The sequence below is a fragment of the Engystomops pustulosus genome, chromosome 8 (genome assembly GCF_040894005.1).
Source record: "Engystomops pustulosus chromosome 8, aEngPut4.maternal, whole genome shotgun sequence".
NCBI lineage: Eukaryota > Metazoa > Chordata > Amphibia > Anura > Leptodactylidae > Engystomops > Engystomops pustulosus.
Genome location: NC_092418.1, coordinates 2,669,748 through 2,684,130, shown reverse-complemented (window position 1 = coordinate 2,684,130; position 14,383 = coordinate 2,669,748). Strand labels below are relative to the sequence as shown.

General features: G+C 49.7%; 1 protein-coding gene across 1 annotated transcript; it reads left to right on the top strand.

Annotated features, from left to right (window-relative positions):
* Window positions 1-397: 397 nt before the first annotated feature.
* Window positions 398-13,012, top strand: LOC140075725 (uncharacterized). The gene is made up of 4 exons (XM_072121990.1): window positions 398-895; window positions 1,533-1,656; window positions 3,248-3,321; window positions 11,751-13,012. Exons 1-4 carry the CDS (start codon window positions 574-576, stop codon window positions 12,242-12,244), a joined length of 1,014 nt encoding a protein of 337 aa, XP_071978091.1. The 5' UTR covers window positions 398-573; the 3' UTR covers window positions 12,245-13,012.
* The last annotated feature ends 1,371 nt before the right edge of the window (window positions 13,013-14,383 follow it).

Genomic DNA, 14,383 nt, shown 5'->3' with positions numbered 1-14,383 from the left:
ACACAGCCATACATGGGGCTACAGCCTCAGTACACAGCCATACATGGAGCTACACCACAGTACACAGCCATACATTTGACTATAGCAGCTATACACACAGTTTTTTGGAGCACACTTAGAGAAGCTGACAGCAGGTCCATGGAGAACTTTTTCACCTCCTTGAATGTGGAGACAGATCTAAACTCTGTGACTGATCCCTATTTCTCTGCTTGTTTTCAGTTTTGCTTTTTTATTCTAAAGCCATATTTTTTATTATCATATTCTTTTTTTGTAATTTGGCTTCACTCCTGAGCCCTATCCAGGCTTCATGATGTAAAAGTATGTCATGTATCAAGTAGGGTCACATGCAGGGCTCTGATGAAGATGGGTGCCTATAATATTGAATGTCCCACCTGATGCCACCCATTAGAGACCCCAGAATGTGAGAATTATCTTCTGCTTCGCTATGTCCATAGTCACACAGTAACACAACGCCCTGAGAGGATATGCAAATGAAGGCGCAATAAAGTTCCCTTCCACAGCCAAAGGACCTTGTACTACAAGTGAAGAAGGAAGATCTAGGAGTCCTCAGTCATGGCGGTGGATCCAGACACAGTCAGACGTATTATCAGTGAGTTCAGCTTTGATAGGTGTAGATACGGCAGCCAGGGTTTCCGGCAAATTCTCATCCAGTTCTTTGGGTTTTCTGGTCATGGGAAATCTTCATTCATTAACAGCTGTAAATACGTTTGGGAAGATGGCGAGTACAAGAACTGTACAGAGTCTGCTGATTCACGTGGAGGTCACACAATGGAGAGGAGATCCTACCCCCTGACACACAACATCACCCTGGTGGACAACCGCGGTTTTGGAATCATTGGAGGTTACGAGAGTGGAGAGATCTTTGCTCAGCTTGGTGAGTAGAAATGTGACAGAGTAATGTCCTGTAGACACGACGACATTTGTGAAGCCACTAATAAATGCCCTCAAAGAGACACATCTTCACTCTGCACAGGGCATGTATATATCAGATGTGTGTATCACTGAGTCTGTAAGACTATGAGGATCTCGATGAGCCATATGGTAGGTCGGTGAGTGACATCAACAATGATTCAACTGAGGTTTCTTAAAGGGGTTTTGCAAGAAGCAGAAAGACTCCTGAGAGGCCGGGACAGCTCGTTACTGCTGCAGTGATGGATCTCTGTCATCCAATGCCTCCAGTCACACCAGATCAGAAGCAGCGACACCGTGTCCCAATTCTTGGGCTCCACTGTCACATCTAGATGGACAATGGGTACACGTGAGGGATTGGCTGGACGCAATGAACCGGGCAATGCCACTTTGACTGTGACTGAACCTGAAGCCGTAGAGACCAGGGGCCACCAGTGGAGCACTGAGGGCCAAGAGGAGGGTGGAGGATCTTTCTCTCTGTTTGCCCTCTCCATAGTTTTACGTATTATGGAAACCCCCTTAAATACATCTTAATCATTTTGCTTTTTGAGGACTAGAAATCTACCGCTGCTCCTAATGGTCTTTCTTTTCCATTTTGAAAGCTAATTTGTTGCCCCTGAATGAACCAGTGCGATGGACCCAGAAGTACGAGCTGATCAACAAAATTAATCTTGCCAGGAGCAGCGTCAAAATGTCAGACTTTGTGGTTCCAGTCCTTGTCTACAGGTAAGACACATAGGGGCAGATTTACTTACCCGGTCCCTTCGCGATCCAGCGGCGCGTTCTCTGCGGAGGATTCAGGTCCGGCCGGGATTCACTAAGGCAGTTCCTCCAACGTCCACCAGGTGTCGCTGCTGCGCTGAATGCACTGGAGTTCACCAAGCCAGGCCGAGTGAAGGTAAGCGCGTGTCCAGCGCCACTTTTATTTTTTTTAAATACGCCGTTTTTTCCGAATCCATCGGTTTTTTACGGCCACGCCCCCCGATTTCCGTCACGTGCATGCTGGCGCCAATGCGACACAATCCGATCGCGTGTGCCAAAATCCCGGGGGAATACAGGGAAAATCAGCGCAAAAAGGAAACATTCGCATAACCCGCCGGAAAAATGCGAATCGGCCACTTAGTAAATGACCCCCAATGACGGGCGAACATCAATAGTGGCGCAGGGTGGTGCAGGAAACGGGCTATAAGTTTGTGGCACAAGGGATTCATGATTTGGCGCATGAATAAAAAGGTTTGGATGTGTCTCCACATTCGTGAAGGTGAAGTCGATCTCCATAGATTTGCTTTTAGCTGCTCTCAATGTGCTCCAAAAACTGCGCCAAAAAGCAGATCAGAAATTCAGAAGCGCCAGAAAAGTGTCCGTTTTACAAGTAGCGCAATGATTTTGTGCCCAAAAAAAGAAGAAGTCGTGAGTGTTGGAAAAACACTGATATTGTGGTGTCGACACTTCCTTAATAAGACACCAGAGCCGCAGCAAGGGAATAACATCTCCGCCAGGCTTCCATGGAAAAGTTACTCATAAATGTCCCCAGAGGCTACAGATGATGGGGGACATTTATCATTGGTTTTCCTGGGCTCACAGTAGTCACATTGAGGGTTTTTGAGACTTTTCACTGCTAAAAAGTTTCCCAGGACTATATACACCTCATCATTAATCTGGAGTAAACCTAGAACTACTGTGAGTGCAACACCGAGCAAAGCCAGAGTCATGACTTTTTATGAATTTTAAAACTTTTTTAGGACTCTAAAACTCTAACTCTAGAACCCCACTGCCTGTGTGTATAACTCTAGAACCCCACTGCCTGTGTGTATAACTCTAGAACCCCACTGCCTGTGTGTATAACTCTAGAACCCCACTGCCTGTGTGTATAACTCTAGAACCCCACTGCCTGTGTATATAACTCTAGAACCCACACAACCTGCGTATATAACTCTAGAACCCCACTGCCTGTGTGTATAACTCTAGAACCCCACATCCTGTGTATATAACTCTAGAACCCACACAACCTGTGTATAACTCTAGAACCCCACTGCCTGTGTATATAACTCTAGAACCCACACAACCTGCGTATATAACTCTAGAACCCCACTGCCTGTGTATATAACTCTAGAACCCACACATCCTGTGTATATAACTCTAGAACTTGTACAATTTGTACAAAGATCACTCTGGGTCCCCAGGCATATAAGCCCCTGTATCCTGGGTTTGGGTCAGTAGCGCTGGGGTTTTCGGATCAGTACAATCAGTGATCAGTCCTGGCACCTCCCATGTGTGCTCCAGGTTCTTACACTTTAATCTTCTCTTATCTTCTCAGTGTCAAGAAATCAGTAACAGCGGAAGAGGAAGGAGAACTGAAGGCCGTGTTACAGATCTCAGAGACGCTGACAGGTCCAGACAGTACCGGAGGTTCTAAGATTCCGGGCTGATCCCTGCTCTCCCACCTTGTGGTCTTCTTCATTCATTATAGATAAAACAAATACACAATGGGGGTCATTTACTAAGGGCCCGAATCGCTCTTTTTCGTCGTGTTTCCCGAAAATTACCGATTTGCGCTGAATTGCCCCGGATTTTTGGCGCACGTGATCAGATTGTGGCGAATCGGCGCCTGCATGCACGCGGCGTAAATCGGGGGGGCGTGGCCGTCGGATGAAAAAATGTGTCGCATGACACGCACTTACATGCACCCAGCATAGCTTGGTGACCTCCAGTGAACTCCGACGGACTTCAGCGCAGCAGCGACACCTGGTGGACATCGGGCGCACGACCTTAGTGAATCGCCGGAAGACCCGAATCAGCGTCGGAGAACGAGCCGCTGGATCGCGAATGGACCAGGTAAGTAAATCTGCCCCAGTAGGGCTCATTTACTAAGGACTCGGCGCCAGTTGGACAGGTTCTTTTCAGTGAAAACTCCTTGTACATGTATATAAGAAGTGTCTGAGCCACAAATGAGTCGCACTATTCTTCATGTCACACAAATCTCTGCACTGCAGGAGGCGACCGCTGCTCATTCAGACCACGCGTCAGATTTATCATGCAAAGTCCAACAGAATTTTGTCACACGCCCCATGTTAAAGCTGCACAAAAACAAAGTGGTGCCCTCTGTCAGAGCAGCACAGGGGGCGCCAGATTCATGAGGAACGGACACCAGAAATCATGCACTATACACAGGACACTGCACATAGCACATAGTACCCCCCCTGCACATAGTACGCCCCCCGCACATAGTACCTCAATGCACATAGTACACCCCCTGCACATAGTACACACCCCCTGCACATAGTACACACCCTGCATATAGTACACACACCCTGCACATAGTACACAGGACCCTGCACAAAGTACACACCCTGCACATAGTACACACACCCTGCACATAGTACACACTGCACATAGTACACTCCCTGCACATAGTACACCCTGCACATAGTACACCCCCAGCACATAGTACACACCCTGCACATAGTACACCTCCTGCACATAATACACCTCCTGCACATAATACACCCCCTGCTCATAGTACACCCCCTGAACATAGTAAACCCCCCTGCACATAGTACACCCCCCTGCACATAGTGCACACCCTGCACATAGTACAACTCCTGCACATAGTACACCCCTGCACATAGTACACCTCCTGCACATAGTACACACCCCCTGCACATAGTACACCCTGCACATAGTACACCCCCTGCACATAGTACACCCCCTGCACATAGTACACCCCTGCACATAGTACACCTCCTGCACATAGTACACACCCCCTGCACATAGTACACCCTGCACATAGTACACCCCCTGCACATAGTACACCCCCTGCACATAGTACACCTCCTGCACATAGTATACACACTGCACATAGTACACACCCTGCACATAGTACACACCCCCTGCACATAGTACACCCTGCACATAGTACACACATTGCACATAGTACACACCCTGCACATAGTACAGCCTGCACATAGTACATCCCCTGCACATAGTACACACACTGCACATATTACACACTGCACATAGTACCCCCCTGCACATAGTACACCCCCTGCACATAGTACACACACTGCACATAGTACACACTGCACATAGTACACACCCCCTGCACATAGTACACCCTGCACATAGTACACACATTGCACGTAGTACACACCCTGCACATAGTACACCCTGCACATAGTACAACCCCTGCACATAGTACAGCCCCTGCACATAGTACACACACTGCACATATTACACACTGCACATAGTACACCCCCTGCACATAGTACACCCCCTGCACATAGTACACAGGACACTGCACATAGTACACAGGACCCTGCACATAGTACATAGGACCCTGCACATAGTGTACACCCGGCACATAGTACACACCGGGCACATAGTACACCCCCTGTACATAGTACACACTGTAAAATAGTACCCACCTGCACATAGTACACTGCACAAAGTACACACTGCACATAGTACACCCCTGCAATAGAACACAGACTGCAAAGGAGGGAGGACACTGCTCATAGTACAAACTGCAAAGGAGGGAGGACACTGCACATAGTACAGACTGCACAGGAGGGAGGACACTGCACATAGTACAGACTGCACAGGAGGGAGGACACTGCTCATAGTACAGACTGCACAGGAGGGAGGACACTGCTCATAGTACAGAGTGCACAGGAGGGAGGACACTGCACATAGTACAGACTGCACAGGAGGGAGGACACTGCTCATAGTACAGACTGCACAGGAGGGAGGACACTGCTCATATTACAGACTGCACAGGAGGGAGGACACTACACATAGTACAGACTGCACAGGAGGGAGGACAATGCACATAGTACAGACTGCACAGGAGGGAGGACACTGCACATAGTACAGACTGCACAGGAGGGAGGACACTGCACATAGTACAGACTGCACAGGAGGGAGGACACTGCACATAGTACAGACTGCACAGGAGGGAGGACACTGCACATAGTACAGACTGCACCAGAGGGAGGAGACTGCACATAGTACAGACTGCACAGGAGGGAGGACACTGCACATAGTACAGAGTGCACAGGAGGAAGGACACTGCACATAGTACAGACTGCACAGGAGGAGGACATTGCACATAGTACAGACTGCACAGGAGGAAGGACATTGCACAGAGTACAGACTGCACATGAGGGAGGACACTGCTCATAGTACAGACTGCACAGGAGGGAGGACACTGCACATAGTACAGACTGCACAGGAATAGAACATTGCACATAGTACAGACTGCACCGGAGGGAGGACATTGCACATAGTACAATAAATAGTAGCAGAGGTACCGCACTCTACTGGAGTATGTGGTGCTCAAGAAAATTGGGATTCTCGGTCCACTTCATATAACTGCACAGGAGGGAGGACACTGCACATAGTACAGACTGCACAGGAGGGAGGACACTGCACATAGTACAGACTGCACAGGAGGGAGGACAATGCACATAGTACAGACTGCACAGGAGGGAGGATACTGCACATAGTACAGACTGCACAGGAAGGTGGACACTGCACATAGTACAGACTGCACAGGAGGGAGGACACTGCACATAGTCCAGACTGCACAGGAGGGAGGACACTGCACATAGTCCAGACTGCACAGGAGGAGGACATTGCACAAAGTGCAGACTGCACAGGAGGGAGGACACTGCAGATAGTACAGACTGCACAGATGAGAGGACACTGCACATAGTACAGACTGAACAGAAGGGAGGAGACTGCACATAGTACAGACTGCACAGGAGGGAGGAGACTGCACATAGTACAGACTGCACAGGAGGGAGGACACCGCACATAGTACAGACTGCACAGGAGGGAGGACACTGCACATAGTACAGACTGCACAGGAGGGAGGACACTGCACATAGTACAGACTGCACAGGAGGGAGGACACTGCACATAGTACAGACTGCACAGGAGGGAGGATACTGCACATAGTACAGACTGCACAGGAAGGTGGACACTGCACATAGTACAGACTGCACAGGAGGGAGGACACTGCACATAGTCCAGACTGCACAGGAGGGAGGACACTGCACATAGTCCAGACTGCACAGGAGGAGGACATTGCACAAAGTGCAGACTGCACAGGAGGGAGGACACTGCAGATAGTACAGACTGCACAGAAGAGAGGACACTGCACATAGTACAGACTGAACAGAAGGGAGGAGACTGCACATAGTACAGACTGCACAGGAGGGAGGAGACTGCAGATAGTACAGACTGCACAGGAGGGAGGACACTGCACATAGTACAGACTGCACAGGAGGGAGGATACTGCACAGGAGGGAGGACACTGCACAGGAGGAAGGACACTGTACATAGTACAGACTGCACAGGAGGGACGACACTGCACATAGTTCCGACTGCACAGGAGGGAGAACACTGCACATAGTACAGACTGCACAGGAGGAGGACATTGCACATAGTACAGACTGCACAGGAGGGAGGACACTGCAGATAATACAGACTGCACAGGAGAGAGGACACTGCACATAGTACAGACTGAACAGAAAGGAAGAGACTGCGCATAGTACAGACTGAACAGAAGGGAGGAGACTGCACATAGTACAGACTGCACAGGAGGGAGGACACTGCACATAGTACAGACTGCACAGGAGGGAGGACACTGCACATGGTACAGACTGCACAGGAGGGAGGATACTGCACATAGTACAGACTGCACAGGAGGGAGGACACTGCACACAAGGGAGGACACTGCACATAGTACAGACTGCACAGGAGGGAGGACACTGCTCATAGTACAGACTGCACAGGAGGGAGGACACTGCACATAGTACAGACTGCACAGGAGGGAGGGCACTGCACATACTACAGACTGCACAGGAGGAGGACACTGCACATAGTACAGACTGCACAGGAGGGAGGAAACTGCACAGGAGGGAGGACACTGCACAGGAGGAAGGACACTGTACATAGTACAGACTGCACAGGAGGGAGGACACTGCACATAGCACCGACTGCACAGGAGGGAGGACACTGCACATAGTACAGACTGCACAGGAGGGAGGACACTGCAGATAATACAGACTGCACAGGAGAGAGGACACTGCACATAGTACAGACTGAACAGAAAGGAAGAGACTGCGCATAGTACAGACTGAACAGAAGGGAGGAGACTGCACATAGAAAAGACTGCACAGGAGGGAGGACACTGCACATAGTACAGACTGCACAGGAGGGAGGACACTGCACATAGTACAGACTGCACAGGAGGGAGGACACTGCACATGGTACAGACTGCATAGGAAGAAGGACACTGTACATAGTACAGACTGCACAGGAGGGAGGACACTGCACATAGTACAGACTGCACAGGAGGGAGGATACTGCACATAGTACAGACTGCACAGGAGGGAGGACACTGCACACGAGGGAGGACACTGCACATAGTACAGACTGCACAGGAGGGAGGACACTGCAGATAATACAGACTGCACAGGAGAGAGGACACTGCACATAGTACAGACTGAACAGAAAGGAAGAGACTGCGCATAGTACAGACTGAACAGAAGGGAGGAGACTGCACATAGTACAGACTGCACAGGAGGGAGGACACTGCACATAGTACAGACTGCACAGGAGGGAGGACACTGCACATGGTACAGACTGCACAGGAAGAAGGACACTGTACATAGTACAGACTGCACAGGAGGGAGGACACTGCACATAGTACAGACTGCACAGGAGGAAGGACACTGCACATAGTACACACTGCACAGGAGGGAGGAGACTGCACATAGTACAGACTGCACAGGAGGGAGGACACTGCACACGAGGGAGGACACTGCACATAGTACAGACTGCACAGGAGGGAGGACACTGCACATAGTACAGACTGCACAGGAGGGAGGACACTGCACATAGTACAGACTGCACAGGAGGGAGGACACTGCACATAGTACAGACTGCACAGGAGGGAGGACAATGCACACGAGGGAGGACACTGCACATAGTACAGACTGCACAGGAGGGAGGACACTGCACAGGAGGGAGGACACTGCACATAGTACAGACTGCACAGGAGGGAGGATATTGTTGTCTGCTGTCCCTCTTTGAATATACAGTAGATGTGCAGCAGCAAGCAGGGCGGCCAATGAACTTCATAAAAAGAAACATTATGATTTTTTGCAAAATATTTTCCCAGTTTTATATTGTACCCAGTGATGAGATGAATGTGGTTCTGCAGAGACCCCCAGGTACCATCTACTGATATATCGAGGGTAACCCTTTACCAGCCGTCACCTTCCATTTGGAGTATATGACCTTTGGTTTCCCCCACGTTCCACACCTCCTGCTTTCTACATGGTGGAACCTCAAGACCAAAGGACGTATAGGAGAATTACTGAGAGCGTCACATACTGAGAGCGTCACATACTGAGAGCGTCACATACTGAGAGCGTCACATACTGAGAGCGTCATATACTGAGAGCGTCACATGCTGAGAGCGTCCCATGCTGAGAGCGTCACATACTGAGAGCGTCACATACTGAGAGCGTCACATACTGAGAGCGTCACATGCTGAGACCGTCACATACTGAGAGCGTCACATACTGAGAGCGTCACATGCTGAGAGCGTCACATACTGAGACCGTCACATACTGAGACCGTCACATACTGAGAGCGTCCCATGCTGAGAGCGTCACATGCTGAGAGCGTCACATGCTGAGAGCGTCACATGCTGAGAGCGTCACATACTGAGAGCGTCACATACTGAGAGCGTCACATGCTGAGAGCGTCACATACTGAGAGCGTCACATACTGAGAGCGTCACATGCTGAGAGCGTCACATACTGAGACCGTCACATACTGAGACCGTCACATACTGAGAGCGTCCCATGCTGAGAGCGTCACATGCTGAGAGCGTCACATACTGAGAGCGTCACATACTGAGAGCGTCACATGCTGAGAGCGTCACATGCTGAGAGCGTCACATACTGAGAGCGTCCAATGCTGAGAGCGTCACATACTGAGAGCGTCACATACTGAGAGCGTCATATACTGAGAGCGTCACATGCTGAGAGCGTCACATACTGAGACAGTCACATACTGAGAGCGTCACATACTGAGAGCGTCACATACTGAGAGCGTCATATACTGAGAGCGTCACATGCTGAGAGCGTCCCATGCTGAGAGCGTCACATACTGAGACCGTCACATACTGAGAGCGTCACATACTGAGAGCGTCACATACTGAGAGCGTCCCATGCTGAGACCGTCACATACTGAGAGCGTCACATACTGAGAGCGTCACATACTGAGAGCGTCACATGCTGAGAGCGTCACAAGCTGAGAGCGTCACATGCTGAGAGCGTCACATACTGAGAGCGTCCAATGCTGAGAGCGTCACATACTGAGAGCGTCACATACTGAGAGCGTCATATACTGAGAGCGTCACATGCTGAGAGCGTCCCATGCTGAGAGCGTCACATACTGAGAGCGTCACATACTGAGAGCGTCACATACTGAGAGCGTCCCATGCTGAGACCGTCACATACTGAGAGCGTCACATACTGAGAGCGTCACATACTGAGAGCGTCACATGCTGAGAGCGTCACAAGCTGAGAGCGTCACATGCTGAGAGCGTCACATACTGAGAGCGTCCAATGCTGAGAGCGTCACATACTGAGAGCGTCACATACTGAGAGCGTCATATACTGAGAGCGTCACATGCTGAGAGCGTCCCATGCTGAGAGCGTCACATACTGAGACCGTCACATACTGAGAGCGTCACATACTGAGAGCGTCACATACTGAGAGCGTCACATGCTGAGAGCGTCACAAGCTGAGAGCGTCACATGCTGAGAGCGTCACATACTGAGAGCGTCCAATGCTGAGAGCGTCACATACTGAGAGCGTCACATACTGAGAGCGTCATATACTGAGAGCGTCACATGCTGAGAGCGTCCCATGCTGAGAGCGTCACATACTGAGACCGTTACATACTGAGAGCGTCACATACTGAGACCGTCACATACTGAGAGCGTCCCATGCTGAGACCGTCACATACTGAGAGCGTCACATACTGAGAGCGTCACATGCTGAGAGCGTCACATGCTGAGAGCGTCACATACTGAGAGCGTCCAATGCTGAGAGCGTCACATACTGAGAGCGTCACAAGCTGAGAGCGTCACATGCTGAGAGCGTCACATGCTGAGAGCGTCACACACTGAGAGCGTCCAATGCTGAGAGCGTCACATACTGAGAGCGTCACATGCTGAGAGCGTCACATACTGAGAGCGTCACATGCTGAGAGCGTCACATACTGAGAGCGTCCAATGCTGAGAGCGTCACATACTGAGAGCGTCACTACTGAGAGCGTCACATACTGAGAGCGTCACATACTGAGACCGTCACATACTGAGAGCGTCACAAGCTGAGAGCGTCACATGCTGAGAGCGTCACATGCTGAGAGCGTCACATACTGAGAGCGTCCAATGCTGAGAGCGTCACATACTGAGAGCGTCACATACTGAGAGCGTCATATACTGAGAGCGTCACATGCTGAGAGCGTCCCATGCTGAGAGCGTCACATACTGAGACCGTCACATACTGAGACCGTCACAAACTGAGAGCGTCACATACTGAGAGCGTCACGTACTGAGAGCGTCACATACTGAGAGCCTCACATACTGAGAGCGTCACGTACTGAGAGCGTCACATACTGAGAGCGTCGCATACTGAGAGCGTCACATACTGAGAGCGTCACATACTGAGAGCGTCACATACTGAGAACACTGAGCGTAGAAACCACAACTCATGAACCTTCATCATTACAGGGATCTTCCCCATCGTAGTTCTGACCCACAAAACAAGTGGCGAATTGACGCAGAGGATAGCGACCTTCAAGAATATGGGAGCCGACAAGATTTTTGCAATTGAAAATTACACTCCAGAAGATCATTATAAGAGGAGGCCCAAACATGAGGCCGTCCTCCACTTCCTACACGAGGTGGTGCGAGATGTCCAGTTCCAGCTGTCTAATCCTAGAAACCCAGAGAGGGAAATGAGAAGACGCAGGAGATACGTGATAATGTACGTGAAGGAGCGGGAGAAGATGATCAGGAAGCAAGACTCACAGAGGAGGAGGGTCCTGGAGAGGAGGATGGAAGCAATGGAGACAAACGACCCCCCGGTGGGTGCAGATCACGAGAGACAACGAAGGCTTGAGGAAGACATCAGGAGAATGAGGGCCATGATGGCCAACCTGGATGTGGAGGAAGAGTCAGCCTACGCTCAGCCGGGCAATCGCTTGAAGCGATTGGCCTCATAAGTGGAGGTGGGTTCTCTGAAGGACGATATTTATGAGGACATGTAGGGACCTACCCCTATTAGACGTCTCCTGATCCTTCTCATGGTCCTGGTGCTGAGACCGATCTACTTGTTCCATAGGTTTTGGTCAGTAGATTAGTTGTCCCTTCTCCATCTTCCAGGGATATTATCAGACGTTTCTCGCAGTGTTAACAGAAGGTGATGGACTGTTCCTGCTCCTGATCACATCTCTGCACATGATACATGTGACGGCCTCATGATGGAGGATGTCACTTCATTTATTTGTAATATGTAAAGGGAATCCCCCACCAGAATCCATCCTGATTACCCAGGGACATTACTCATAGATCCAGGCACCGGGACTGTGGTGATCTTCTTATATTTGTTTACCTGGGGGGGTGTTACCAGCGCCCCTCTGTGATGTAGCTTCAAAGGCTGTTACACTGTGCAGGAGCACTTCCCCTTCCACTGTTTAAGATTCCAGTAGGTAGAGGGAGAGGTGAAGTGCTGAGCGAGCAGGGGGACAGTGTAACAGTCTGTAAGGCCTGATCAGAGAGGGGTTAGGGTAGCCCTTGTGTCTCATTAGCATAAATATGAAAGTTGATTTTAGAAGGAAGGAGGTCATCAAAATAGCAAATATAAGAAGATTTCCGGAGTCCTGGTGCCTGGAGCTATGAGTAATGTCCTGGGTTTATCATCATGGATTCTGATTGGAGATTTTCTTGAATTACGAAAAAACTTTGTTTTACTTTAAGGGATTGTACATTAAAAAAATAAAAGACTTGATTTTTTTCACCAAAATTACAAAGTTTTGCATGAGGTGGTTGAGATGAGGAGCCGCGTAGAAGGAGGTGAAGGATCTCAGGACTGACGTCTATGATAGAAACTTCCTGGAGGGAAATATTTTGGAAACTTTTTGACTGATATTATATCTGTGGTCGGTTCTGCTACATTTCTGGGCCCCGGGCTCCGGGATCTTATACATTGTAGAGAAAAAGAAATACGGTAATAGATAAATGACTGAAATCACAGGTCAGAGCCCTTGCCCGACATCAGGGAACATATACACAGCGGGTACAGGGAGAATTAGCATTTTTCACTCTGTTTCATTGTAGCCAATTTGTAAGAAGTGTTTATTTTGCTTACAAATGTGCCCTCTGCCCCCCAGTACTGTGCCCTCTGCTCCCCAGTAATGTGCGCTCTGCCCCCCAGTAATGTGCCCTCTGCCCCCCAGTAATGTGCCCTCTGCCCCCCAGTAATGTGCCCTCTGCCCCCCAGTAATGTGCTCTCTGCTCCCCAGTAATGTGCCCTCTGCCCCCCAGTACTGTGCCCTCTGCTCCCCAGTAATGTGCCCTCTGCCCTCCAGTAATGTGACCTATGCCCCCCAGTAATGTGCCCTCTGCTCCCCAGTAATGTGCACTCTGCCCTCCAGTAATGTGCCCTCTGCCCTCCAGTAATGTGCCCTCTGCCCCCCCCAGTAATGTGCCCTCTGCCCCCCCCCAGTAATGTACACTCTGACCCCCCAGTAATGTGCCCTCTGCCCCCCCAGTAATGTGCCCTCTGCCCCCCAGTAATGTGCCCTCTGCTCCCCCAGTAATGTGCCCTTTTTGCTAAATGTTTAAATAAGAATCTGATATATCACATGGGCATAAGTACTCCGCCCCTGGTGATAATTACTCGGCACATAGGGATAAGTACTCAGCCTCCAGGGATAAGTATTCAGCCCCTTTGCTGTGACATTCATATGTAACCCACATGCTGTTCAATTTCTTCTAGTCCTCTTCTGGGTTTAATTAAAGTTATTTGACCAATTAGGAAAGGCACACACCTGTCTAAATAAGACCTCATAGCTCACAGTGCAGGTCTGAGAACATGAGAATCGTAAGGTCTAAGGAACTGCCCAAGGAGTTCAGAGACAGAATTGTGGCAAGATACAAATATGGCCCAGTTAGAAAAATATACCCATAGAAATACACACTGGCAATGAGAGCAAAAAGTACAACATTTTAATTAATCCATAAATGCTTTACAAAAAAGTGACATCACGTCAGTGAGATATTATGGGTGTATGAAGAGGGCTCAGGCCCTAACGTCATCACAGCCTCGGGTCTTTGTATGTTTCTGAAGAGCCAGTGGCACA